The following is a 27974-nucleotide window of genomic DNA, read 5'->3' as shown; positions in this document are numbered from 1 at the left end:
TGGTCTTTCAAAGAAATTTTGTCCTCTCGAGTTTCGAAAATGGAAAACAGGATCTTCATGAGAGTTTCCATGCTAAATAGATTTTTAGATTTTTTTGATGTTTATTGATTTTACATTTCCTTACACTTTTGTAGTTTTATAAGTGAGGTTTCTTTTTTTCATAATGTTAAGCGATGATCTCCTGGTTCATTTTTACCAAGAGGGTTGATTCTCTGGTGGCTTCTTATTGTATTATGTCTTTTCCTAGATGGTAATTTAATTTTTTTTTAGTGTGCACACTTAAATCATGATTAAAAGTTAGTTGAGATGGTAATTGTGGCATGTTATAATAGCAAGAGGTCACATGTTCAAATCTTGTTGAAAACTAAATTTACTTTTGTTAATTGACACGAGCTATGTACACATTGGACAATTCTAGTGGAGTAACAGAGGTGACATATGACATGTATATATTGGCACACACGCCTTTAATATATGTGTATAGATATATATATAACATTTGATAACCACACTACGTACAACTTATCACCTTAAGATACATGTCTGAACAAGTGTTCAAATATTTCTGCGATGGAGGGAGTAGTTTGCTTGAAATAATTTGAATATTTTTCATGAATATATATGAATATATTTGTATTAGTATGTAAGATGTACATTTATTTAGTTTACGTATATATGCATGCTTGAGAAACAAATTTGGGTTAGGATTGAGTTTTGTTATCTAGTTAGGGTTGAGGGTGTTCAACCTGTTCACCGATGGACTTGACATGACCCGCTTAACATCTCTAAACATATATAATGTGATGTCAATGGTAGAAAAGCAAAGGTGTAGGCATTCAATAAGAGACAAAATATGTGAATGTCAACTATTCTATTGGTTAAAATTATGAGAGGTTGTATCTTATAATTGCAAGCTATATTATTATCTAAATTTAATTAGAGAAAAAAGATATTCGAAAATAATTATTGCATTTTTTTTATATTTCAAATAAAAACTACACTAGGAGTATTATTATGAGGTAATTGTAGCAAAATTTCCCTTCTCTCTTAGTCACAATACATTTTATCCTATAATTGAGTGTAATTTTAAAATATCTTACGTTATGTACCCATGTGCTTAAATGGGAGAGTACATGTTAGAAAAGAAAATGAGAAAGTGGAAATTATACCTAGGTTTAGGATGAACTCGCCATGGTAATATTAAATCTAAGTGTAGAATGAAAGAGGGTAAATTGATTCACCTGGATTAAAAGTAGGTGCTCATATATATTTTCTTTATTTTTTATATTTAAAAGGATTTTGACATGTTTGTGAACGCATAATTTTGAATATCAATATATCTGATTAAGTTTAACTAAAACTTATCAAAAATTGATTTCATGAAAGTACATATTAAAATGAATATAACAAGATTTATGATTTTTTTTGGTGTAAGAGAGGGACCAACAGCCCGACAATAAGAAAGAAAAGAAACAACAAGATTTATGATGTCTTACACATACAAAATATAAAAAGCTAAGTTAATGGGGATATGTGGTACAAGTTGTAGAGGTATATAGTAGACATAATTACGTGAATGTTCCTTGTTCTCCATTGAACGTCATAAAGCACAAAAAGACGGTGATAATATTAAAGTGAGATCTGATAGAGGGGGGAAGGAAAAAGCAACGTGCTTTTAAATTTGACCACTTAGTACTGTGTCTTGTAATAACCTAACAAGTCATGCATGTCAAACAGGAAATGAAGCCTAGAACAAGGTCCATTGTATGGCTGTTGTTACATTGTGAGCCTATCAACGCCTATATTGCTGCATCGGATGCTTGTAAAAAAGTGAGGTGATTTGATATTTAGTTGATGAATATGTTATGTATGTCTCTTGTTAGCTGTTAATTCAACAACTCCCAACCCACAACATCTCTTATCATCTTCTTCATCACTGAACCCAAGGTTAGGTTTTGAGCTTATAAAAGTTCTTGAATCAAAGGAATCCTAAGACCCAAAGGTTTAAAAAAAAAAAAAAACACAAAGGAATAGAATAATGAAGTAATCTAGCTTAATAGGGTCCTTTGAGAAAACCATATTTTTTAGTATATACTATATACCCATTAGAAGATTTTTGTGAATCTAACGTATCTAAACTTATTACTTTTTAACATGACCTAATTGTAGAATTAATTAGATTATATTGTAGTTGTTAGTTATACAACCTCGTTTCTTTTATTAAGTGAATTGTTTCTTCGGTCCTGGTCGACAATGTAAAATGTAGACCATTACTAACATCCATTAATATAGCCTATTTATTTAGTCGATATGATGAATATAAACATTAAGTCGAATCTAGCTGAACTCTACATATTACATTTGACTCCTAAAAAGCAAATATTACAACTAATCAGAAAATAAAGGAAATATGAACTTATTAATTAGCTCTGAAAAGACTTTTTAGAACTTATTTTTCTTGCAAAACTCAACGAAAAAAAGGTAAGGAGAGAGCCAAAACCTAAGACATTTCAAAATGTATGTTCCTTTCGTTTCGTAATAAGTTCTCTTAGCAATGAAGTGATGGTATGGTTGGGTGGTTGTACCATCAATCTCCCATAGCCCAACCCACAAGCCATAGTGGTTCGAAACTTCAAATCTCTTCATACCCCCTATTCCTATGTTGTATATGATAGAGTATAAATCTATTCTTGGGACTCCAATCATTAGCTTATTAACCTTTTAGTTGAGTTGGTCTTTTGACATGGTATCAGAGCCAGCGTGACATACAAGCTAAGTCACGAGTCCAAATCTCAGCTGCCCCGCATTTCTAAGTGCAATATTTAGCGTTAGGTATGAGAGGACATGTGCTGCATCCACACTACTTCAAGCCCACTGGGCTATCGCGTGAGGTGGCGTGATAGAGTATAAATCTATTTCTGAGACTCCAACCATCAGCTTAAGCTTTTGGATGGAGTCCAAGAATAGATTTATACTCTATCATATACTCCTTTGTATTTCTTATATATAACTCATCTAAATTTAAATTATTAGATCTAAAACTTACATTTATAAATGCATGTAAAGCTGCTGATGTCTAGCAACAAAGATCGACATTAAGCATCCAAAAACAACGATAGCCATAAACAACAGATGTCATCCCCTAAATAACATAAGTTTCGTGAAAAGCCTAAAAATTGTAGAAAATTAAAGGAAGCATGCATACACTTAAATATTGCATCTGAAACATGTACGTCCTTTAAAGTTTAAATCTTAGTAAAGTACAACTCCATTCTCTCATAAAAACTACGTACAATCTAACACATTCCCACCCACAGCCTTGTTGAGCTCGAACTCAAAATAAACCTCAAGTTCGAAAGGGGGATGTCTAATCTCCTGAACTTTCTGATCATCATATATACTTCACTTCATTAATCGTCGATATGGCAATAGTACACTTCCTTAGCTTGGAGATACATCATCATTCATCAGTCTGCTGCTCAAACCATATTGCCTGTACAAGAGAGATTCGATACATCAAGACTCAAGAGGCAAAAGGTCGTTTTTCTATACGCAATAATGACAATTTCTCAAATGAATCCCCCCGGCCTCTCCTTCTTCGTATTTTACTTCCATCGTGGCTCATATGAATTTTGAAAAAAAAAATGGCAATTTTTCAAATGAAATATATGACAACTTATTTTAAAGGGAAATATTTACGCTAATTTACAAGTAGCTTAAATAAGAAGGTAATACGATACTGCTTTTATAGATAATATAATATACAATTTACTTGTTATAGTAACCTCGAATCTCTAGTAATAATATATCACGACTCACGAGCTTAATATGCCACTATAAAAAGGGTAAGCTCTTTATAAAAAAAAATAATAATAACTTTTTTCTCTTTTTCTAGGAAATGAAATAGAAAACCAAAAAAGGAAATTTTAAAAATTGAGCTATATAATACTTGATTTCCCCTCAAAAAAAAAAAAAAAAAAAATACTTGATTTAAGACTTAACAAAGTGGTCCAATGGTCCCTAATGTATGCTTCTATATAGTTGTGATTAAGACTCAAAATCCAAAACATGAGGTAGCATGAAGGTGGTACATGCATCTTTCTATTTCCCAGGAGATAACAAACTATGGTCCTACTACTGTATATGAAGTCCTTTGAGACGATTAAATGAACAATCCTTCAAAATCCAAATGAATAAATACATCTCCAATTTGATTTAGAATAGTACAGGACAACAGTAATGAAGTTTCTTTTTCCAGCTTCATTATTCATATTATTAATTATCATATGTATCATGAAATGTATGTGGATCACACATTTCACAATCACGGTCTTAGGTCGTCTATTTTTGCGATATCTCCTCCTCTCTGTCTCTCCTTTATGTTATTGGAACCCTGCCTAATTAGAAGATTTATATAATTGCCTCGACATTATCATATTAAAGTTATCGGGGGTGTGAACTTGTCGAGTTGCTGTCAACTAGTTTAGTTAGTAGAATTATCGGGTGGTATAATATGATTTCAGGTCAATCCTCACGACCTCAACTATACTACTCGTATATGTGGCTCCCTACATATGATCTATAGTCCCTATACACTAATATATTACAGTTTACCTTGTACGTTTGCCACATACAACTTTGAAGATATGCATTCATATAAATCCTATAACATTTGTTTTTACATATGATCAGTTGATCAAGATACCTCTATATTCGTTTACATCTTTTCATTCCTCTTATTGTCTTCACTTCTTCCTATTCAAAATCTTTTCGAGAGAGAAAATATCGAAATAAAAAGAACAAATATAAACGAATAAGGAGCTATGTATTTAGTTATTGGTGTATCTTAACCTATATGTTCTTTTAGTTAATATTTTGTTTACTATAGTGCTCGCTACTGGTCAGGTACTCATCAGTCATCAAGGTCTCAGAACCATATAATTTACGGGTGTGCGTGGAATACATACCATAGAAAATTTAATCTAGTAGGGATCACATATTGCTAATGTTCATCAACTTTAACTCTAATTAATTCAAAGCATATATATAATTGGAGTTTTCTAATAAATCGACTTATCAACCGATCACGAAAGTAGAGGACGTCAATAGGGAAAAATATGATTGGATTTTTCTATCTGATAGAAAAGACTCGGTACATTCTAAATCAAAGAATGTCTTATAGCAATAATATCATAATTCACAATTCACAATTATCCCCAAAAAAAAACATTAATCAGAGTGAAGTGACTGATTATGAATGACTAATTATAGTTTAGATGTATATACATATTAGTACAACAATAATAATAGTATAATCCATTGCCAAAAAATATCAATAGTATTTTTTTTATTAGGAAATTAAATCAACCCAGGGGCTAACTCCTACTAGCCTGTAGGGAACACCAACATATTGGCTGGTAAGGCATGCATAGCATGCTAAGGAAATACGTACCCCAATAGAATATTGGGGGTAAGGATCGAACCCCTGACTTCAAGGACCAAGGAAGAGCACTCTACCCACTTGAACTAACTTCTATCCTTAAAAAAAAATCAATAGTATAATCCCAATAGATGTGGTATTGCCATAAGTAATATCAAATCAATCAAACAATATTCTTGTTAGACAACTAGAAAATAATATATGTACCTTGAACAAGAAGCAAAGAGGCTGAGTCATGATTGGCTACATCTTGCTCATTGGTGGAGTTGTAGCTTTGCTGCATCTTATTGTCCTTTGTTTTTCCTTCGAGATCTGGATAAATCTTCTTCTTCATAATCCTTTTCACAAGCTACATATTAAAAAAGTGGAATTAAAGATATTGCTTAGTTATATTTTCCATCAAATATACATATACATATACAACCCGAATAGAATCCAAAGAAATTATGCACATCAACTTTTAGGTCAATGAGTTTTCCAACGTATATCTTAAGTCTTAACAACTATCTTTGAGCTTTAAAAAGTCATAATTTTCAGTGACTTGTGCAGGACATATTAAGTCTTCTGATAATTGATACGTAAACATATATTTAAAACTTGTTAGTATCATATTGATAATACGAAAAGAGTAGTATGTAATTTTATTTTATTTACACTATAACTTAAAATGACATGAAATTTAACGTTGGTGCGTGTATTTTAAAGGGGTGCCATAATATTGATTCATATCCTTAAATTTAGCTTGTTTATGGGATAGACATAATATTTCATAATTATAATTACATTTCTTACAAAAAATTATTAGAATAGGAGTAATATTTTCAAAATTAATTTACTTAACTAGTGGTTCATTGCATATTTTTAAAATTTGTGAAAGACAACTACATGAATGAACATAGTGAATCAATCAAATTAAAGAGATGAAATTGGAATAATTAGATAATGAGAATCAAAGAAAATAAGAGAATTGATTAAATCGACATATATAGTAAGGAATAATTAAGGGGAGTTTGTTCTTTTTCACTCACTTTGTTAAACTTCTTGAGTGGGTGCAATTCCTCCATGACAAGTTTTTTGGCTTTAGAAAGACGATTTTTAACGCGAGAAGTTGGTTTTATGATCATCTTGAGACCTTTCTTCTCAACGATAACATCATCCTTAACATGATCATGATCATTATCATCATCATCATGATCATCATCATCATCATCATGACCATGATCCTCATTATCCAGCTCCTTCAATACTTGCACAGGGTGGTAATGATCAGGATCCTCCAAGAAGAGATCAGCAAGAGTCACTCTTCTCTTGTTAGTTTGCCCTTCATGCTCAACAACTTCTTCCTCTGTGATTTCATGGTTTGCACCAATAAATTTCTCCAATTCATGGCTAAAAATGTCAACCTTCATTAATGGATTCATTTCATCATCATCATCATCATCATCATCATCATTATCATTATCATGATTATCATCTTTGATATCATGATCATCCATAACATCTTGATCATGAACATAATTGGTGATTGCTTTATCATGACCATCATTAACCTCCTCAATGATATCATATTCATCACAATTCTCCAAGGGACCAATAGCAAGTGTGCCAATGGCTAGGATACCATCATTCCAATGGTCGAGCATATTCACTACCATATGTGCATCATGACTATCTTCTAGTTCTCCATTTTCTGCATCACGCGTACGAGAAAAAAGTAAGTAGGTGAATGTAGGTCTAACATTTTTTTTCGAATGTTACACCTTCACGTGATCATTTTAAAAAGACACGAATTGAATCAAACAAGACGAGTATATATTAAGTGGTATATTGTCCATTAGAGCATGTACAAAGTACAAACTTCTTGGCATTTTCAAAAGACTATAATATAATCAGAATTTGGATGACTTGCAACAGTGAGAATAATCTTCTAATCCTACAATAAGCAATAAGTGTAACATTTTTATGAAAGTTGTCCAATACTAGCTTCCTCTAATTCTCAATAGTTGCAAAACATCGACTTTCAAGTTTGCCAATGCATGATATGTCATTTTTATTTGCATGAAATTTATTATAAGTTGATAATCGAAAAATATAACTTATGATTTAATCATGCAACACTATGCAAATGTTGCGAAATCAAAGTAATTATTGCAATTGGTGAGAAATTAAGTATTATATCAAAAGATTGCAAGAGGATTAATTCCTTACGTTCACACAGTAGATTATGGTAAGTAAAATAGATTAAGATTACCTTGTGGAAAGTTTGTGCATGAATGAACATTGAGTAATCGACGTTGCACCCAATTGAAGACCTATATATTCAATTATTATCAATTAGTCATAAAGTTTAATATGTTACTTCTAATAATTGAGATATTAATCGTAAGACCAAGTATATAATATGAAAAGAGTAGAATAAAATTTGTGAAAATTGGTTTTAGAAACTTTCATGAAGAAATACAAAGTAGTGAACTAACCTTCATCTCTTTCTAATTGCTTTAGTTGCTTGTAAAGTTAAGAGTAATAAAGTACACCTTATATATTGGGTCTAAAAGATATTGGGCTAAAAAGTGTTTGATGTGAGAGAAAGGAAGGAATGGATAAGAAAAGGCTAAGGAGAATTGGGCCCATAGGCCCATGGTATGTTTGACGAAAAAACAAGTAATTATGTTGGGTTTTTAATGGAATGATCGATATGTCAAGATTCTTGATGCGACGTCCACTGCCCTCATACCACGTGACAGTCTAGCTAAGTAGTGTCTGTATTATGGCCCAATATCAGCCCAATAAATATCTATTTATTTATTTATTTTTGTGAAAAGGGAAATAAATATCTACAATTAAGCATAAAAGAGAATAGATTACCATTCAAAAAAAAAAAGTATTATGATAAAAATATTTGTAATAGAATTCTACAAGATTTTGTAAACTCATACTTATTTTATTGTTTTAGATGAATTTCTTAATATTGAGTTTGTGTTAATTGGGGCACTGTCCATTCCATGCTTGTTTCATGGCTTCTCAATACGATCTAATCGAGATTATGCTCAATACGATCTCATCGAGATTATGCTCAATACGATCTTATCGAGATTATGGATGCATCTTCAAGTTCGAAACGACAAGCGTATTTGCCAATTGACAACTAAAATTAGCGAGTGCAAACAAACTCGTGGTGAATCATTGATTGATTATTATGGCCGACTATCCCGCTTATGAGATGAACTAGTCTCGCACGAGGTTCTGCCGGAGTGTTCCAAAGGCGGGTCGACTTGTGAAGTTTCAGAATTTCTTTAACAATTCCGTGCACATGACATCCTTCATGAATTCTTGATCGATCTTTTTTTTTTTTTTGGTAAACAAAGCATTTCATTCCTTAACTAATAATGTTGAAAATATTATAACCCGGGGTCAATCGTTCCATCCAATAACTAGGGGGGTGGGGGAAATCCTAATTACAACACATTCATCATCCATGTCTCTAACTACTTTAGCCATGCTATCTGCCACTTGATTATGTTGTTGGCTACAGTGCTTAATCAGAATCTCCAATCTCTTATTGAGCCATGCAGCCTGCACGTATTTAACATTGTTGGAATATAAATCAGAGTGCTCCTTTGTAAGAAGCTCGATCGAGTGCAATTCTACAATCAGAGTATATGATAGTTGTGGGGAACTTATGTGTCTCCACAAAGTATAAGGCCTCCAATATCGCAAGGAGTTCCGTTGCAAGAGAATTGTTAGTATATATTCTTGATTTATCTAGATAGCGCCTATGGTCATGTATGATTGACTATTCTTTCTTACAATCCACTTCCCTCCGCGTGAACCGCATGTATCAACAGGTGGCTTGTGAGGAGCGCCTTCGTGTTATAAATCGAATTTGTGTTTAATGGAAAAAAGAACACAAGCTTGACAAATCTTAACAATGGGTTTCACGTATTTATATATAATGTTTGTATCGGTAATATATAGGCTCCGTTTGGTAAGGCGTAAAACATTTTCTCGAAAAACTGTTTTACTCTATTTTCAGTTTTACATTGTTTGGTTGACAAAAGAATGTAAAACCATTTTTCCTTGGGATAAAATTACTCTCCCAATAATGGAAAACCATTTTCCCTTCAAAAAGAAGGGAAAACTGTTTTCCTTATCTCTCTTATACACTCCTCTCACTAACTCCTTACTTTCCCTTTCATTTTCCGTTCATTTCATCATTTTTCTTATATGGAACCAAACAACGGAAAACTAATTTTGGAATTGTTTTTTTTTTCATTATAAATTGTTTTCCATAAAAATCATTTTTACACTGAAAATATTTTACGCCCTACCAAACGGAGTCATAGTGTAAACTAAATCAACGGAACTAGAGAGGGATGCTTACTAAAATATAAATGCTATAAATTATCAACAAAAACACTATGTATGCATGTGTTCTTTTAAAAAAAAAAATTTTTTTTTTTACATCAAGTTAATTTGCATTAATAAAAAATGAAAGTACAACCTAATGCTAGTATAACAACATAGATGACAAAGCAAATGAAGCTAGAAGAGCTTCATTTGCTCGTACATACTCTACGAAAGAAAAACAAACTATTACATTAAAACTTAGACTAATCTCGAGCAAAACGATGAGGATGGGGGACAAAGGTCTTGATGAAACAGACCTAAAATGAGAGGGAACCTGTTGAAAGACAGCACAAAACCGATCTTCAAAAGGAGATTGCCGCAACTCAGCTAGTAACTTCGAAAGTGCACTAACCACAAAATCCCAAGGTTCTTGAACAGAAACACCTTCCTGGGATTCCACTGATGAAAGTAACCAAGAAATCACCTCCTGTGGTGACTTCTGACCCTTGAACAAGGGTAACCAGAGTTTAGTCTCGCAAGACTGAAACTCGAAATGCGTGGAGGACATAACTTGCTCCAAATTAAATTGGAGGGCCTCCCACAAGATGCATTTTTGAGGTGTGATGACGGCAAAGGTCATCACTGTAAAAGTAGGCGACTTATAATGAATAAAATCACCCAATCGACGGATTCGAAAATCCGTCTTTGCAATCACAAACCTAGAAGATCTAACCACAACAGGAATCAAAAGATCATCACCTCTCATCTTACCCAATACTGCAACCCCTAGATATTCATAACTAGATCTGAATAATCCTAAATTAAAACGTAAAAAAAGAACAGAAGCAAGATACCCAAAACAAAACAACCAGTACATGATAGATGGATACCGCACCAAAACCAGCACCATACAAACTGCAGAATCTTCACGGCCAACGACGGAGTCCTGAGCGAGCCAACAAACCGACACCTAAACACTAGAGGGGAACGGGGAGGGGACACTAATACTAAAGCTCAAGACAGAGCAAGGGTATGGGGAGGGGAACCTAGAACTAACCACTTTGACAACGAACAGGGGGTCGGGGAAGGGGAAAACTAAACCTAACTGCAAGCACTAAGAAACAGGGGTATGGGGAGGGGGAACTAACCCTAAAACTAGGACAACGCAGGGGACTCACGGCACACAGGGAAACTGGAGGACACTGTGGTGGGCAATCCGACACGGACTCGACGACAGGGACGGGGGAGGGAGACGAAGAGGACAACGCGGGAAGAGGGAGCGTAAGGACGACTGGAAACAGGGGTTGTAGGAGGGCTAAAACTGACGGACGGATGCTACGGAGGACCTACACGGCGGCGAGCCGATGAAACGAACGCAGGAAGCCAACAAAACCGCAACTGAAAAAACGGATGAAGCGAAAAACCGCCGATGGAGACGGAGACACGACTAACCGACAAAGACCGACGAGGATGAAGGCAACAAGCAGCAGGCTCGCCGGCGACTTTCGGCCACCAACGAGCCTGCTGCAGCGGATTTTGGTGGAGGGAGGCTAGGGTTTCGTGGGTGGGGTAGAGAGAAGACAGAGAGTTTTAAGGTTTCTTCTAGAATACGAGTCTTTAATTGTATGCATGTGTTACATAACATATAATTTTCAATTTTGATATTCAACTGTTAGAGATCTATCACTCATCGTTGGACAAAGTAATACAGATCCATCGTGGTAGACCTCTGAACCAGCAAGATGCTGTTGATAACTTAATTGATACATTAGTTTTACTGTATTACAATCAGCATATAAAACTTTCTAACCCATTGCATTTTAAGATTCCACGTTATACAGACAAGTTTGAAATCAAATATAGTAAGATTACTAAGATACTACATAGTACCAACAGAATAATCTTTCTAGTATAACTAGTTCTTGTTTACTTAAAGTCATAAAGAAGAAACTACATTCCCATCACTGGAGGCATTTCATTATTTATGAATTATGATATGAATAGAAACTATATCAAAAGCAGCTACTCATATTTGTTTCTTCCTTTTTGGCATTTTGATCTTTGTCCTTTGGTTGCAGGGAGGTAATAAAGGAAAAAAAGGTTTTAATTATAGATTAACAAGTTGATTATCACCTAATTAATACTACCTTCGTTTCAATTTAATCTACACACTTTGACATTTTACACTATTCACAAATTTCACTTTGACCATCATTTGTGATTTATACGCGAATGAATATATAGTCATGTGGGATCTTGTTAGATTCATCATAACATGTATTTTATTAATATGTACTTTTTATAATTTTTACAAATGCAAAACTAAAGATATATGTTCTCAAAGTTTTGCATTAATGTGTAGATTAAGTTGAAACGGAGGTAGTACAAAGCTAAGCTAGAAATTTGATTCGAAAAGGTTTAGTGTGGGGATAAGTGTTGCTACTTTCCAAACACTTGAAGCATAATCTTGTGGCTAGCTAGAACAAATCCTTAGGAGCTGATTTAGAACACTTGCTAGTGAGTAGTGAGGATAATCTCTTTGATATGTTAATAGTAATGGAATTTATAATAACCACAAAAGCTGGAGATCAAAATGAGATCCAACATGTAAAATATAATCCTAACCACTAGCATAAAAAATTGTCGGCTAATCTAAAATTGAATCAACAGATTTTCCACCATATACCCTCACATACTTTTTTATATGATCATATAACCTCGCACTTTTCAAAATTAATCATATAGTAACCCTCAACTTCTTTAAATATTACCGATATCCTTATTATTCTTTAATGATTAATGACCGTCAACTTCTTTTTTAGTCAATAACCCTAATTCCCTTACCAAACCCTAATCAACCACTTTTTGAGTCTTTAACCTTAATTAACCACCATTAAAATATCTCAAATGACCCCACTATTCACTCATCCTCTATAACTCTCTTCCTTTTTCTTTGACCTGAAGTGTTGTTTCAATGCTAATCAGTTAGAGTAATTAAATGAGTGAGATAGAGATTAAGTAAGGTCGAGTAATGAAATCAGGGGTTGATAGTTGTTAATCATTAAGGGTATATGGTAAATTATTAAAAATTAAGGATATATAGTAAATAAAAAAATATAATTTTCCATCCATACCCAATCGGAATTTCCACCAAGTTCAATCCAATCTGAATAAGTGCGTTTTAGTCTAGATCCAATTTGAAAGTCCATATTATTCAAATTTTGTATTTTTCAGATGACATAAAAGCTAAAACGCCTTATATTATAATTGAAAAATAAGTTTTACAAGCTAAAAAAAATTGGACCACGAGCCTTATAAACAATTTACTTTTTCTTAAGGGTTCATGAATTTTTTACTTCATGTTCTTAAAACATAATCATACCAAAAGGTTTAGAAATTTTTCAAAGTTAACGTTACCATAATACAAGTCTCAAAGAGGATCAAACATCCATAAACTCAATTGAAACTATATAAGAACATTACAATTAACAGCAACAATAACAGTAAAAAAAATTACATTGATTACATATAATGTAACAGTGACGAAGGAAAATTAGATATTAAAATCCAAGTTTTTAGAAGAAATTTAACTTAAATTAAATTATAGTATATAAATATATTTTTAAAAAATTGCACACCTTCAATCCGAAAAAATTCAATTTTCTAAAATCTAAATAATTGAGTCAAAATTCAACCCGAATTAATCATTTGGATAGAATTGAATGAACTTTAAATTTTATCCAAATAACTTACGCTCTTATATAATTCACATTTTTTTAATCCAAGTGCAGTCATGTATATAATGGATTACTTGTGGCTAATAGATTACTTGGTCGTATAAGTGTATAATGTATTAATCGAGTTTTTATCTTTTGATATTGTCTTTTTAAAGTAAAATGGTTTTTTTTTTCTTTTTTTCTTTTTTTTTAAAAATGGTTATTTCTCAGTTCTTAGTTACATAACCAAAAGAAATTATCAAAAAAAAAAGTTACATGACCAAAATAAATAATCAGAAGAAGAAAATTTTAGCCAAAATTAAGGGATGGGAGGGTTGTGATTCATTGATTATCCCTATATATATATAGTGAAGTTATAGAAGTATCCTACTAATGACTGAAAAAATTCTATGAACTAAAATTCAACTAAATCGTCAAATGCATTAGACTACACAAAATGATTGCCCGATTATTTGGCGTAAGGAGAAAAAGACATTTATAACTAATAAAACAAGAAGAGATATGAAATTTTGTGTTTTTGCTCCAACGTCAAAAACATACATTTTTTTAGCCTTCACGCTAGCTAAGAGGTGACATATATATGAAAAGGGGAAGTATTTTAGTTTTTGCTCCTTGGCTTCTCCACGCTAAAAACGCGTAATGGTGATTTCTAGCCAATAGATATATTTTATTTAGATGACAAAAAATTGTGGGTAACCACTAGAGATGAGCATAAATAAGATAAACGAATAACAAAATAAATATTATAGTTAACCATCAAATAATTTGGACATTTGTTGTGTTTTTTTTATCTATATGAGCCACGAAAATAATACAAAGTATAAAAAAGGAGAGAATGAAGATTTGAACATGTGATCTATATTGTTCATAGCACCTCAATTTTAACAATTAGGTCAAAACATTCTTGGTTACATTTGTTGTGCTCAAGGTAGTATTCTCCCTAGAGATGGCAATATCCAGTGGATCACCCGACCATCCGCTCCACCCGGTTTATTAAGTGGGTGAAAAATCCGGTTTAAACGGATGATAGCCGGGTGATGGATGCGGGTCGGGTTCGGGCGATATTTTTTCATCCATCACCCGGCCCATCATCCATTTACTACCCAATCCGTCACCTGTTTAAAGTAAAAAATATATAATTTTTTTAATTTTGGGCTTTTTTATTTTTACAGCTTTATTAATCTATAGCCCAAAAGTTACAAAATGATAATATAAGTATATAAATGTTAATAATGTGGATTACGGTTAGTTTGGAGACAATTTTATATAGTAAGTAGAATTATATAAATGGATTAGTGGTTCTTTTTAGTAATTTTTCTTTCTTCTCCTAATACTATTTGATTTCACCCGTTAATCACCCGATCCATCCATTTAAACCGGTTACAAATGAATGGATGGATTCGAGTGGAGATAGATGCGGGTGATGGATGGATCGGGTGGAGTGGGTGGATGCGGTTGATGCTCCACCCCCCCGAACCCGATCCATTTACATCTCTAATTCTCTCATACCCGGTAAGGGACAACTTGTCTCATATCATGGCATTTTTGTAATTACACTAGCCACTTGATACAATGTACTAACATTTACTCGATATGATTAGATATAACCAGGATATGATATAATAACTAATTGATATGATAAAAATAGTGTTAATTAAGATATGATATACTAATCATCTAATACATCAACTAGATTTCAACTAACAATTCCCAAATAAAAATATATGATTGTTTTTTTATAAAAAATTATAAATTTTTAATATTAATTTTTGTCATAAAAAATACTAAAATATCATGATATTAGAGCATTCTGAATATGAGAATATCATTGCTACGTTGTGCTCTCAATGCACAAACAATTACTTCCAAGAAAGAAGTTCCATCTAGTAAAGTTGTACGAACACTCGAACAGCACCGCGGTCCGCGTACATGCCATATTGGCATATTGACATGCCACTAGACTTGTTTTTTTTTTTTTGCACCCGGTTCACCCTTCGGGCAACATCCGGATCGAGGTCAAGTTCGGGGTGGTTAGGTTTCATTCCTATCCCAAGGGTGTTGCGGAAATTCGAACACGGGTCTGTTCTACCAAAGCCAGTCCCCATCACCACTGAGCCAACACTTATTTGGTATGCCACTAGACTTATCAAAGTATTGGATTAAAATAAAATAACTTTTGTTGGTCAACAAGACAAGCACAACCACATAAACCAGCTGAGAAATTATATTATCCTTATCCACTAATAAGTAATAATACTACTCCCTTTATTCTTATTCAGGTTTTCCTTTTAATTGTCATACTTACTAATATATAACTAATATCTTTACTTATCAATTTATAAACTTTAAAAGTTGAGTTTAGTCCAATTTATTATACTATATAGAATACCTTAGTAAAAAATAATACTAAAATAAATTATGTAAATAGTGTAAATGTCAAAGTACAACAGCTAAATAAAAATATATAAATAATTATTATTAGTTTTTTTTGTTCCTTATTGGTGTTCATATTTAGAATCTTACTTACACTATTTAGAACTGCATCAAATATTCTAAATTACTTCCAACATATAAGCAAAAAATATAAATATATATGTAATCTTATTTAATTCGCCTCAATGAGTATCTTATCTTAATATTATCAAACATTTATAAATTTTGTTGATAATACATAATCAAAGATGTACATTTTGTTAATATATAAGTCAAACTATGAACAATAAACACACAACGCTGGACTCTTTCCCTTTGTCCCTCTGCTCTGTATATTCCTGGAAAAATCAGAGAACTCAATCAATCAATCGTCCAAAAGTAATGAGAGATATTATTATTTACTTAGTTAGCATTGTTGGCCGTTGAGAAACTCGGACTCCTAACAGATAACCATAGAAACTCCAAGCATTGTTGGCAGTTGTACTTCCACACACACAAAAAAATTATTATATTAATACTAACAATAATTTATATGGTATTTCCTCCGTTTTTATTTGGTATTTTTTTGTTTTGATTTTTTTTTGTTTCACAAAAAGTTTCTAAATAAGAAAATAAGGAATAAAGGGAGTACTAGGAATATTTAAAATTGGTTTCAATATTTCTTTTAGTAGTACCAAAAAGAATTCTAATGGTGTTTATATTTCTTTTAGTAGTACTATGTGTCTTTGATTGGGACTAGAGGGCGATAATGAGTCTCACCTGCTCGCGAGTAGTTTGGGATCGGTTCGGTTAATGCTTGGTCAAAACTCAGCTCGAATTCGAACTCAACTCGATACTTTCATGAAAGCTCGTGGACATGCTCGATCGGTTGTACTTTTATATAGAAAAATAATATATATCAACCTATATATCACACAATAATAAGTAAATAGTTTCATCGTCTAAAAGAAAACCTATAAAATTCAAATACTTCCTCCATTCCAATTTAGTTGTGAACTTGTGACACTTTCGATTTTAGGAAGTTATAAATAGATGTTACACTTTTATTTTGGGTAATAACTTTTCTCTATCTCTGTCCTTTCCAAAAATTGTCTAGGAGTCCGTGATTTAAACAATGTCATAACTGAATTGAAATGGAGGAAGTAAAAAGGAAAAACATAGAAAACATGTACAAAGTTGGGGTGATAAAGAGTCAAACCTACTTGTGAATAGTTCGAGCTCGACTCGTTTAAATTTGGTCAAAGCTCGGCTCGAACAAAGTTTGGCTCGTTAAGCATTGAACTCGAATAAACTTAAACGAACTCGAGCAGACGATAGTTCGGGCTCGACTCGACCGATAAGCAGTCCTAATTGGGACTATAAATTATTTAGTTCGTATTAAGACTCTGTTCTTTTGAACTTCATTCCAATTCTGTTCAGGCAGCTCTCTTATATTCAGCTTTCTCCTATTTCAGTTCAATCCAAAACCGTTCAAAAGAACAGGACCTAGATATGTTCATACGAATATACTAACTTCTATTTCTAAATAAGTGCAATAGTTTGACTTTTACACTTGTCAATACACAACTTTCACCATTAATACCTCTAATCATACATTTAAAGAATTTACAAATAATTGACATTATGAAAATAGTCACGAAGCACCTCCAACATAATTTTATATGATCATTTTTATTTTTGTATATTAGTAAAATAAATATGGTCAAAATAATGTGTGTGAATAGTGCAAAAATCAATATATTGCACTTAAAAAGAAATAGAGGAAGTATCTTCCAATTCATATCATCAACGTTACAATATGGCACTAAAATTGTATAATTTCGAGTACCAATTGAAAAAAAAAAATCAATACCAACTGGAGAAGAAATTCATAGATACTGACATGGTATTGTACAAACAGAAACCAAATGTTTCTCCTAGAAACTATACAATGATACATTTGTACCAAGAATCCTTGGATCCACTGGTATGACTTCCTATCTCCCACATGGAAGACCAAAGTTCAAATCTTGGTGGAAGTAAAAATTTCAATATTGTTGTAGGGTTGGGGGAGGGATTGGGCCTCTGGGTGCATGGTCCTGTGCGAGGACAACCCAGAGGAAATTCATCTCACCACGGGGTTCTTGAAAAGAGGCCAAAAAAAACTACAATGATACATTTGTAAGTACCAAAAAGTATTGCGTTAGGAGCTTGGAACTCCCCTCGTGCGGAGGGTCTCCTAACTTCTTTTTTTTCTTACCTTTATAAAAAAAAGTACCAAGTATTTAATAGCTAAGCTCCCCTCATGCGGAGGATCTCCGATTTCTTACCTTTTTTTCTTGTTTACTAGCTAAGCTCTCACTGTTTACCCTAAAAAAAAAGTTATTTACTAAGACCATAAGAGTCCCTGTAATTAAAAGAGAAACTGTTCACCCCATATACTACTATACAATCATGCAGTCATGAGCATTGAGCAATACCATGAAACTTCAACAACACAAAATACAAAAGGCATTCTGCAACTTGGCTCATGAGCAGCTGAATCTCATCAGAACCTTTGAAAAACTTTACATCACAAATAGAATTAACTAAGAAAAAAAAAACCAGGGATAAAACTAACAAGAAGCATCAAATGATCATCTTTATTCGCAATCCGCCTGACCAGCAGAACAAAGTACATTAACTTGTATAAATTGAATGGACGCAACATTTTCAGGTATCTTAAAACAATCTCATAGGTAAATTTGTTTATATTTTGTGGGTTCTTTTGCTGAGGAAATGGATTGCACAGCCATGTATCATATGCCCTGACTTAATATGTAGTAAAAAGGAAGAGTGTAAGAGAATCAGAATAACTCTTCTGCGACCTGGTTTTGACGATGAACTTTACCTTTATTCCCCTAATACAATAATAGTACATATAATTCTACTCAGAAAACCAATGCCCATTATCCTTTGCTTGATTCTTGAGCTGGAAAGCATGACCGCGACCATTCAATGGCTTTCGAGTGACAGAAAGATGCACCCCGGGATCATGATGAGAACAGGTACTGTTAAAGACGATGGAGCTGTTAATACCTTGCACGTTGCTGTTCATGAATGCATGCATTGGCACAGCAGGTTTCGCCGGAGCTATATGACTCTTAGCTTGCAGCTTAGACCTTTCTTCGTTGCCACTTAAGTTACCTTCTAATACTTGATCACCATCATTGTTGATCTTGTAAGGGCTATTCAATTTGGAACCTCGTCCTCTGGATGAGTAGCCAAGTTCCATGATCGCACCTTTGTTTTCACCAGCAATAGTTATAAATCTCATGCCATTATCTTCAGAATCTGAAGACTTTTTATAGAAGTCTCTCTCTTTTGGCTTCGCATACGTTCTGGTCTGAGCCTTTTGTTCAGAACCACCATGTGATTCAAGATATGACTTGGGCTTCTTTACAGTTTCCTGTACAACAACAGATTTCTGTTGAGCTTCAGTTGGGATTTTAGCTCCACGCTCGCCCTCAAACTTCAGTTGTGAAGGTGGAAGAGTAAATGGAGAAGGAGGAGAAAGAGAAGGTTTAGTCTTTGGTGATTGGGGAGGAGTCTCCGGAAGAGGCTTAGACGATCTTGGCGATGCAGTAAAAGAATTCCCACGAGAAGTCACGAGGGAACCATTAGAAGGTTTTGCTGATGAATTAGTTGCCGCCGAGGAAGCTATCTCCTTTTCTGCAGGAGGAAGAGAAATACTTGCGATCCTGGGAAGTATTTCTTGTTTCAGGGCAGGAAATGAGGGTTTGGGAGGTGAGGGAGGAGAAGGCAATTTGGGAGGAGAAGCTGGAAATGAACGAGACAAGGGAGGAGGAGAAGCTGGAAATGAACGAGACAAGGGAGGAGGAGAAGACGATAGGGAAGGTGGAGGAGGTTGAGTTTTTGGTTTAGGAGGTGAGGATAATGGAGAAGGTCCAGGCCGAGGAGAGGATATTGAACTTCTAGGAGGCGATTTTTTAGAGAGGGGGGACGCAGGAGTTCTAGTAATTGCAGGAGGAGCAGCAGGCTGCGGTGCAGCAACAGGAGCTGCTGGTGCAGGAGATCTAGGGATTGTAGGAGAAACGGCAGGAGGCTGCGGTGCTGCAGTAGCAGCAAGGCCGGCAGATACAGGAGCTCTTGGTGCTGTACTGGTGGTGGTTGAAGGAGGGGAGGGAGAAGGAGCAGGAGGGACAGAAGTAGGAGCTCTTGGTTCTGATGGGGTGGTAATTGGCGAAGGAGAGGGAGCAGAAAAGGTGACAGATGGTGCACGAGGACCAGGGGTAGCAGGAGCTCGAGGAGCAGGAGAGGGAGCAGCTTGCTGGGCTGGAGGAGGCTGAGTAGTAGGTCTAAATGCGGGTCTAAGGGGAGGTCGAGGAGGAACAAGAGGTTGGTTTTGAGGTCGGGGTGCTGTGGCTGGAGCAGGACCAGCAGCAGGAGCAGGAGCAGGAGCAGAAGCAGGAGCAGGAGGTTGAGGAGCTCGAGCTAGGGTGGCCAAACGGAACCATGGGCGAGATTGGGACTGGTTTGACATATTGGAAATCAAGATGTTTGATTATGGAAACCGAAAACAAACTTCTTAGTAATAACAATCCAATTCTGGATGATAAGAAAGAATGGTATGAGTTCTTATTTATAGTCTTGGGAGTTTTAAAGGCAAAACTTGATCAACAAACAATCAGAAATTACAGCCATGCAAGATATCATGTATCAGGTCAGGGAAAAGAGAAAGGCATCAGATTCAACTCCCACCATCAGCAAACCAAAAGCACACTAACCACGATTGGGATCAAATTGAGTCACTCAAAAGTCTCCTTTCTTTCCCTTAATAAATGAAAAGCTTCCTAAGTCAAATTTTGCATGAAACATGGCAAGAAAACTAAACTATCTTATTCCTAACCTCAACGATCACAAAACAATTATTTTAGGAAAATTTGGTGTTCATATTGGCGGCTACTGCTCTTCCTGACAGAATCATATAATAAACCAGTGTTACGGAACTTATCAAACATGAAGCATCATACATTTTTTTTAAGAATCTAAAAGACCACTGAAAAGGACTTCTGTCGTCGATGTCTACATCTTGAATCATTTTACAGATGTTATGATGTTAAAAGTTAAATGCATAATCTATTCTCAATGTGTGTGATAAGGATGGTGGGAAACTAACGACTTAAAGCTAAGCTCACTAAATTTGCAAAGGTACAAAGCTAAGCTTGCCGGACAGTGAAAGGCGGTCCTCTGGTGGTTTCCGTGTCCTAACTGTACACGGTATTTCACAACTAAAATGTGCTCAAAACATGTATTATCACATCAAATCATCACATGTACTGTTTTCACTATGAAGAAACAGAGTAACTCATGGGAGAGAATGTGATTCCATATGGGGGAAATAACAGTAATATAGAAACGAATAAAGTAGAAAAAACCTCATACTTAAATTCCAGTGGTAGAAGCAGCATAATATTACACTGGAAATGGTTTACAGCTTGAGCAATATGCAAAAACACGCTTAGATAAAAGGTTTAGTTGCAGTTCATATAAATTAATGAGCACAAGCACAATTTTATTACAAGACAGTGAAGACACACAACTTAAAGAGGTTGTAAATTGTAATAAGAAAAAAATTGGAGACTTGGAGTAGAACATTATGCTTTCATACCCTGGTTATGCAGGAATTTCACTAGATTGTTGTTGAATAATTACCCCTTTCAACCAAAGTTATGTTTTCTTGGCAGAATAATGAAAGGTGCATTCTTTTCACTTCTTTAAATCTTTGGACCTATTAGACCTAAACCTAACTTAAAGGCTTTAATTACCATTACCAACAAACTTTTGTTTCTGAAATGTAAATTGGCAAGTTCATGCTGCCTAACTACCAAAATATCAAGTAAAGAAACTAGAGAAAACCATTCACAACCCAATAACTTACACCAATGTACACCTTTTTTTAAAGGCTAAAGCACTTCAAAACAACCACTGGAAAAACTAGCAACCTAATAGCTGCCTGCATAGCTTGTATCGAATCCACTCCCTATGCTTCTTTTTGTTCTTCCTATTTGGGATCGTTTTGTGAGAGGGAATTTGTAAAAGTAGGAAGAACAAAAAGAAACGTAGGGGGTAATAGTTATCACAGTTACCATATCCTTCAACAGCACAACTTGTTGTATACTCGCCATAAAAGCTTCGCACTTCCGCAGAAATTCAGCAGTTTCACTAAGACTCATCTCAAGTCACAGATCCCCACCACTGCCGGAAAATAGTTTGTCCATCGCCAATAACATGGGCATGGCCATTATCAAAGAAATGGAGACTGAAGAAGGTTTCATCGACATTTTTATCTATCCCTTGTGAAAGTAAAAATCTATCGCATTTGGATGTCCGATATCGAAGTATCCATTTCTTTTTATTTTCTGTCTACTTCTTCCCTGATGTAAAACTTTTTGAGGGACCGAAGGAGTGGGTGTCTGAAATATCTTATTATGTGTCCAACGCCATGTTAGGATAATTTATAAAGCATAAACCAGAGTGTAGCCCTATAGCTCCATAGCATTATGCAAGAATTTCACGTTTTACAGCAATTATCATCACTGACATTATTATTATTTGCAAGTAGAAAGATATTCACAAATCACAATACAGGGACATGGAATAGAAAAGGTAAAACAAAATTGACTTAGTTGTTTATACAAGTTATCTTAAAAAATTGATGCAGAAAATGTGTGAGGAATATCACACCTGAATAAGACACGATTCAGGGCCAGTTAGTGAATTCAAACACTTTGAAGACTATATCAATTCCAGTGGGGATTTGCCATACGAACAGAATAACGTTTACAGCATTCAGCGCAATGTGAAGACTTCTAGCTGTTTCGTTTCCTTTCTGCATTGCGGGTACAAGAGCTGCAGCTGCTGCCCACAGCACTGTAATGCCTGTTTTGCAAAACAGACATGAGCAACATTAGAGGCAGATATACAAAAATATAGTACAGATCCATAAAAACCTTCTGAAATGCTCATAAAACATTTCAACACTTGGCAGGGGATAATTGCTTTTTCCATTTACTTGCAAGTTGCATATAGCATCAGTTCATACCTGCACCAGCAAATAAATGAGGCCCTGGAAATAGCTTTCCTGTTCTCATCCATGTGTTGACTCCTCCACCAACTGCCTCAAAAACACCAAATCCCAGCAATAGTGAACCAGCATTAAAGTGTCGGTCCCTAAAGTTCCCTTTCAACAATTGTTTTCTCTCCTGAATATATACAGAGAAAGAAGAGACATGTTACAGGATAATATCACAGTGATAGAGATTAACCATCACGTTCAAGGAACACTCTTGGGTGTAGTGAACAATATTATCATGACTGTTGGAACTTTATATGTTCACAACGAGTCAAACGTTTGGATATAGCTTCACATACTGGTACCACATAGGAAATCAGAGGACATAGTGAATTTTACTACTTTCATAAACAAGAACTCCAATTGATTTATTTTAACTGGAAACATCATCACACCAATTGTAGAATGATTATGGCAGACATTCAAAAGTTTAAACCAGTATAAAGCTCAGCTTTCCACATGGAAACTCAAAATTCGATGGTAGAGAAAGCATGTAGATGAAATAACAGGTGACATTAATAAGTTCTTGTTCTACCTTTTATAGGAACAATTTAGTGAATGATAATTCTAGGTTGAAATGGATGAATCATTTTAACCAACAATACCTGTCATCACCATTCAGGATAAATTTACAAAGGCACTCATGTCTAAGATGATAACAAAGGCGTTCATGTCTAGAATGATAACAAAGGTGTTCATGTCTAAAATGATAACAGTGTTTATGCCTGAGATGGTAACAAAGGCGTTCGTATCTGAGATGATAACAAATGTGTTTATGTCTGAGATGATACATGGATGATGGACAGCAAGAGTGCAAGACTAATATAAGGTGAAAATATTTTAGAGCCAACATAAAACAACATATTATCTTTTTGAGCTTCATATACAATGTCCTAATCCCTCTCAACATCTTCTAGAGGCTCTCACTACGTTTCGCCTACCGACAAAACTTTCTCATTGTCACCTCTAGTATCCTCCTGCATCCTCTTTCTGCTATATTACTCCATCCTGCCTACTCTCCCTATTCTTAACTCACCCAAGTGGAAGGAAAATCATATAGTATCTAATTTATCATCTGCAACTTCTACCCCAAAAGCCAATGCTAGAATCATCTTCCACAGTCCCGCCCTCTGGGCACATCGGATAGTCTAGTAAGAATTTTAATCATGGCTAATAACCCTGTGAATGCTGAATCCCAATTCCAACTGATCAAGGTTTCTTAAGCAATCTACCATAAATATCCTACAAAAACTCTAAACAACCTTATCAAGCAATTCACAAATCATACATTTATTCCAATAAATTCACCACAAAGGACACACTACACTAGTAACTATTGATCCAGGAAAAGAATAACATTTATAAGAAGATGAAAAACAAAGTTTATCCAGAAACGACATGGAAACAGGAAATGAGTTCTTAATACGGAATGAACAAGTTTCTTTGAGGCTTCCGTGATGGTATCAGAGCAAGTGTGGCATAAAGGTCAGAGGTTAAAATCTCATCCACCCTCCTTTCTAAGTGGAATAATTGGATATGAGGGAGGGAGGTCTGTGCTACATCCGCATGAGAGGACGTGATACAGTATACAACTATTCATCGGGGCTCCAACCATTAGCTTAAGCTTTTCGTTGAATTGGTCCTTTTAACATTCCGAAACGCCAAAATGTTTCCATGAAGTTACCGTGCAACACTAACAACTAAAAAATTGAATTAAGGAAAGCAAAATTACCTCAGTAAGCTCCTGAATTTTGGTTTCAACAGGGGAAGGAGGAGCAGAAGGTGTACCATCAGGAGTAACAGCAACAGGCTTAACTTGCTGTTTAAGCTCACTAATCTCATTCTGAATAGTCCTAATCCGACGCCATTGCCATCCAAGATAACCAGCCCATAATGTATACAAAAAAAGCCCACCCATCACAGCTGGGTGTATCAATGCAAAAGTTCTTCCCTCAAACAACCCAAATTTACCCTCAACAGCCAATGCATCCTATTCAATCAATGAACAAAATTTCAGCATAAAAATGAAATCTTTGGCCCAAAAAAACAAAAACCCACAAATAAGAATTGAAATTTTTTACCTGGGTATCTAATATAAAGGGCAATGCAATAGTGGAAAGAGAAAGAGGGGAAGATTTTAGAGAGTGAAAGAGTTGTTCTTTGATGTGGGTTAGTCTTAAAATTGGGTTAGATTTTGGTGGTGTAACTGTAATTTGAGTGGGCGGAATGTGGTGCTTGGATTGCGCGCGGAGAGGTGGTAGTGTGGGGAGTTTGAAGGTAGAGAGTGTGGCAGCCATGGTATTGGTCGCTCAATCTCCGACGTTTTGCGTTGGAATTTAGTTGGGAGTTGCAGAATGTACTAGACTAGTAGGGTACAGTGAACAGTGAATTTGGCACTTGGCAGGTGGAGGAAGATTGAGAGAGACGAAGAGATAAGGAGATTTAAGGGTACAAAATGAACACGTGATTTGTGTTCTCTTTGGGCCTTTTAGCTCTATTTCTCTAGATTTTCCTAGAAACTTTGAGTATAGGGTGTATGTATTACAATGTATAGGACTTTAAATTATGCGAGTTGAGTTTGAGTTTGAACTAGCTCGACTAGAAATAGCTTGACTCTATTCGTTAGCATTTCGAATCGAGCTCGAGTCGAGTCGAGTCGAGTTTTGACCGAATAGCTTACAAGTGTCTCAGATTAAAAGCAACCATAAGATAGAAAATATGTCAAATTTAGGTATTTTGCTATAGATAATTGGATATTCGAACTTCTTACAAGTTTTCGAGTCGAATATCGAGTTGCTTAACTTGTCTCATCAACATCTCGAACGAGCTTTGACTGAGTCGATATTAAGTAGCTCATGAGTTGTCTCATCTCATTTACACCCCTAATCATGTATATGTGCATGACTTGGGGCCTATAGTTCGTCTTGTAAGAGATGGTCTACTTTTAATTTAAAGTTAACCATGGCCCAAGTCTAATATTAAGAAGAAAACATATGAGCTTTCTGAATTTAGTGACTAGTTTAATCTATTTAGGAACCGGTTTAATCTATTTAGTGACCAGTTTAATTTATCAGTAATCACATTCTTTATTCCATTTAGTGACTAATTTAATATTTAGTAACTAGGTTAATCGGTAAGATTGTAGGGTAATTTTTTATAATTGTATGTTGTATTTCGAGACTGAAAAGGGAAACAAAGGAGAAGATAATGATCGACTAAGTTGGTGCAAGATGTCTCGAAATAGTGTAGGGTTAGAGTAGGATTGGACGGGCTTGTTAGGAGAATATAGACTTGACTTTGTCTAATTTTATATAAAAATTAGACCGCTTATTCTAATAATTTGTGTGAGGTATAACCATCTAATGCAATTTATCCGATTGCTACTCCATCCGTTTCTTATTAATCCGCACACTTTTTTAGTTAGTTTATTTTCAATCTACACACTATTGTTTTTTCTATTTTTGGTAATATGTTTGATCTACTTTCTCCTCTTTTCCACATATGTCATTCACTTTTAAATATTTTAACTCATTTTTTAGATTCTCTCTTCACCTTTTCAGCTTTTATTATACTTTTGTATTTCCTCCTTGATTCTCCTTCTAAATAAGGTGAGTGAACTAAAAAGAAATAGAGATAGTACTCCCTTCGTCCCAAATTAGTTGCTACATTTTGACCGTAGGCATTATTCAGTCACAACTTTGACTATCTTTTACTCCATATACATAAGAAAAAACATAATCATGTTCGATCTTGTTTGATTCGTCCCAATTTGTATTTTTCAAATACATAATTTTTATAATTTTTTCATATAAGTAACTCAATATATTAGTGTTTAGAGTCGCATCTCGTAAACTGTGAAAAAGCAAATGTAGCAATTAATTTGAGACGGAGGGAGTATAAAATAGGGACCTTTCTCCTGCATTTATAGGTAAGGAATAGTAGTTGTATAAAGTTTCTCTGACTACTCTTTTTTTTTTTTTTTTACTGTGGATTAGGCATTGATTGAAGCATTGGAAGGATGTTATTTAACTCAACCAACTGGCCAATTAACTTTTTTGAAGGATTAGAGCACACTCCGCCCACTCAAATTACATTTACACCACCAAAATCTCTCAATTTTAAGAAGTCGACATCATCACAATATTATCTTCTATTTTAGGTGTTATTTGGTTGACATTGTTTAGCATAAAAAGTCGGAGTTCTTAGGAATTGGAATTTTTTGGTGTTGTTTGGTTGACAAATTCATGGGAAATAGAATTTTCTAGGAAGTTTTACTTCCTACAATATCGAGGAAATTACTTATCTAGGGGACCTACGTAAGTGGAAATTTCCATGAAAATTTCACTTCTCATGAATCACCTAACAACATTTAGCAATTCGTAAGATATATAATTACATGGACCGGAAAAATAAATTTTAAAGAAAGTTGCACTCCTACATTTAACCAATCGAGCACTTAGAATTTTGTCAACCAAAATATGCATGATCATGATGAAGTTAACCAAATTATATGATCAACGTGGTACTATGATGCTCAATGGATGTTTTTTTTTTTTTAATGGAATGATCGATGGATGGCGTTTTCAAATGAAAAGTTGTTTGTTCTCATTTACTCTAGAGCACTTATTCCATGAAATAATAGTAATTAAAACTAACTAGAAGAAACCAAATGAACGAGGCACAATCTCTATATTATTGGTCAACAGGGGAAAAACATTTTGGGAAAGAAATATAATTTTGTTTTATTCTTCAACCATCTTCACTTTAGACTTCATATTAAATTTGTTAAAGTTCATGATTGGTAGAATAAAAAATATTGTTTGGGGAGGGATTCATATCCCATGAAACAATACGACTCCATCAAAAAAATTGGTCCCAAAACTGAAAGTAGGGAGGATAAAAA

The 27974-nt window shown here is 34.5% G+C and overlaps 3 protein-coding genes across 3 annotated transcripts; all 3 read right to left on the bottom strand.

The window, feature by feature from the left end:
• Positions 1–3075: 3075 nt before the first annotated feature.
• Positions 3076–7984, bottom strand: LOC104905857 (protein TILLER ANGLE CONTROL 1). Its single transcript, XM_010694532.4, has 5 exons — positions 7918–7984; positions 7692–7752; positions 6469–7130; positions 5648–5789; positions 3076–3493 (listed from the first exon to the last, which is right to left on the bottom strand). The coding sequence occupies exons 1-5, from the start codon at positions 7921–7923 to the stop codon at positions 3480–3482; spliced, it is 885 nt and encodes a 294-aa protein (XP_010692834.2). The 5' UTR covers positions 7924–7984; the 3' UTR covers positions 3076–3479.
• Positions 7985–16095: 8111 nt separating this feature from the next.
• LOC104905922 (vegetative cell wall protein gp1) lies at positions 16096–22367 on the bottom strand. The gene is made up of 2 exons (XM_010694607.3): positions 16717–22367; positions 16096–16295 (listed from the first exon to the last, which is right to left on the bottom strand). Exon 1 carries the CDS (start codon positions 20477–20479, stop codon positions 18863–18865), a length of 1617 nt encoding a protein of 538 aa, XP_010692909.1. The 5' UTR covers positions 20480–22367; the 3' UTR covers positions 16096–16295; positions 16717–18862.
• Positions 22368–22515: 148 nt separating this feature from the next.
• LOC104906052 (hypothetical protein) lies at positions 22516–25506 on the bottom strand. Its single transcript, XM_010694789.4, has 4 exons — positions 25153–25506; positions 24804–25061; positions 23042–23201; positions 22516–22878 (listed from the first exon to the last, which is right to left on the bottom strand). Exons 1-4 carry the CDS (start codon positions 25366–25368, stop codon positions 22700–22702), a joined length of 813 nt encoding a protein of 270 aa, XP_010693091.1. The 5' UTR covers positions 25369–25506; the 3' UTR covers positions 22516–22699.
• Between the last annotated feature and the right edge of the window lie 2468 nt (positions 25507–27974).

This window comes from Beta vulgaris, chromosome 1 (assembly GCF_026745355.1).
Source record: "Beta vulgaris subsp. vulgaris cultivar EL10 chromosome 1, EL10.2, whole genome shotgun sequence".
NCBI classification, from domain to species: domain Eukaryota; kingdom Viridiplantae; phylum Streptophyta; class Magnoliopsida; order Caryophyllales; family Amaranthaceae; genus Beta; species Beta vulgaris.
The sequence above is the reverse complement of the archived record's forward strand: the minus strand, read 5'-3'. Positions and strand labels throughout refer to the sequence as shown.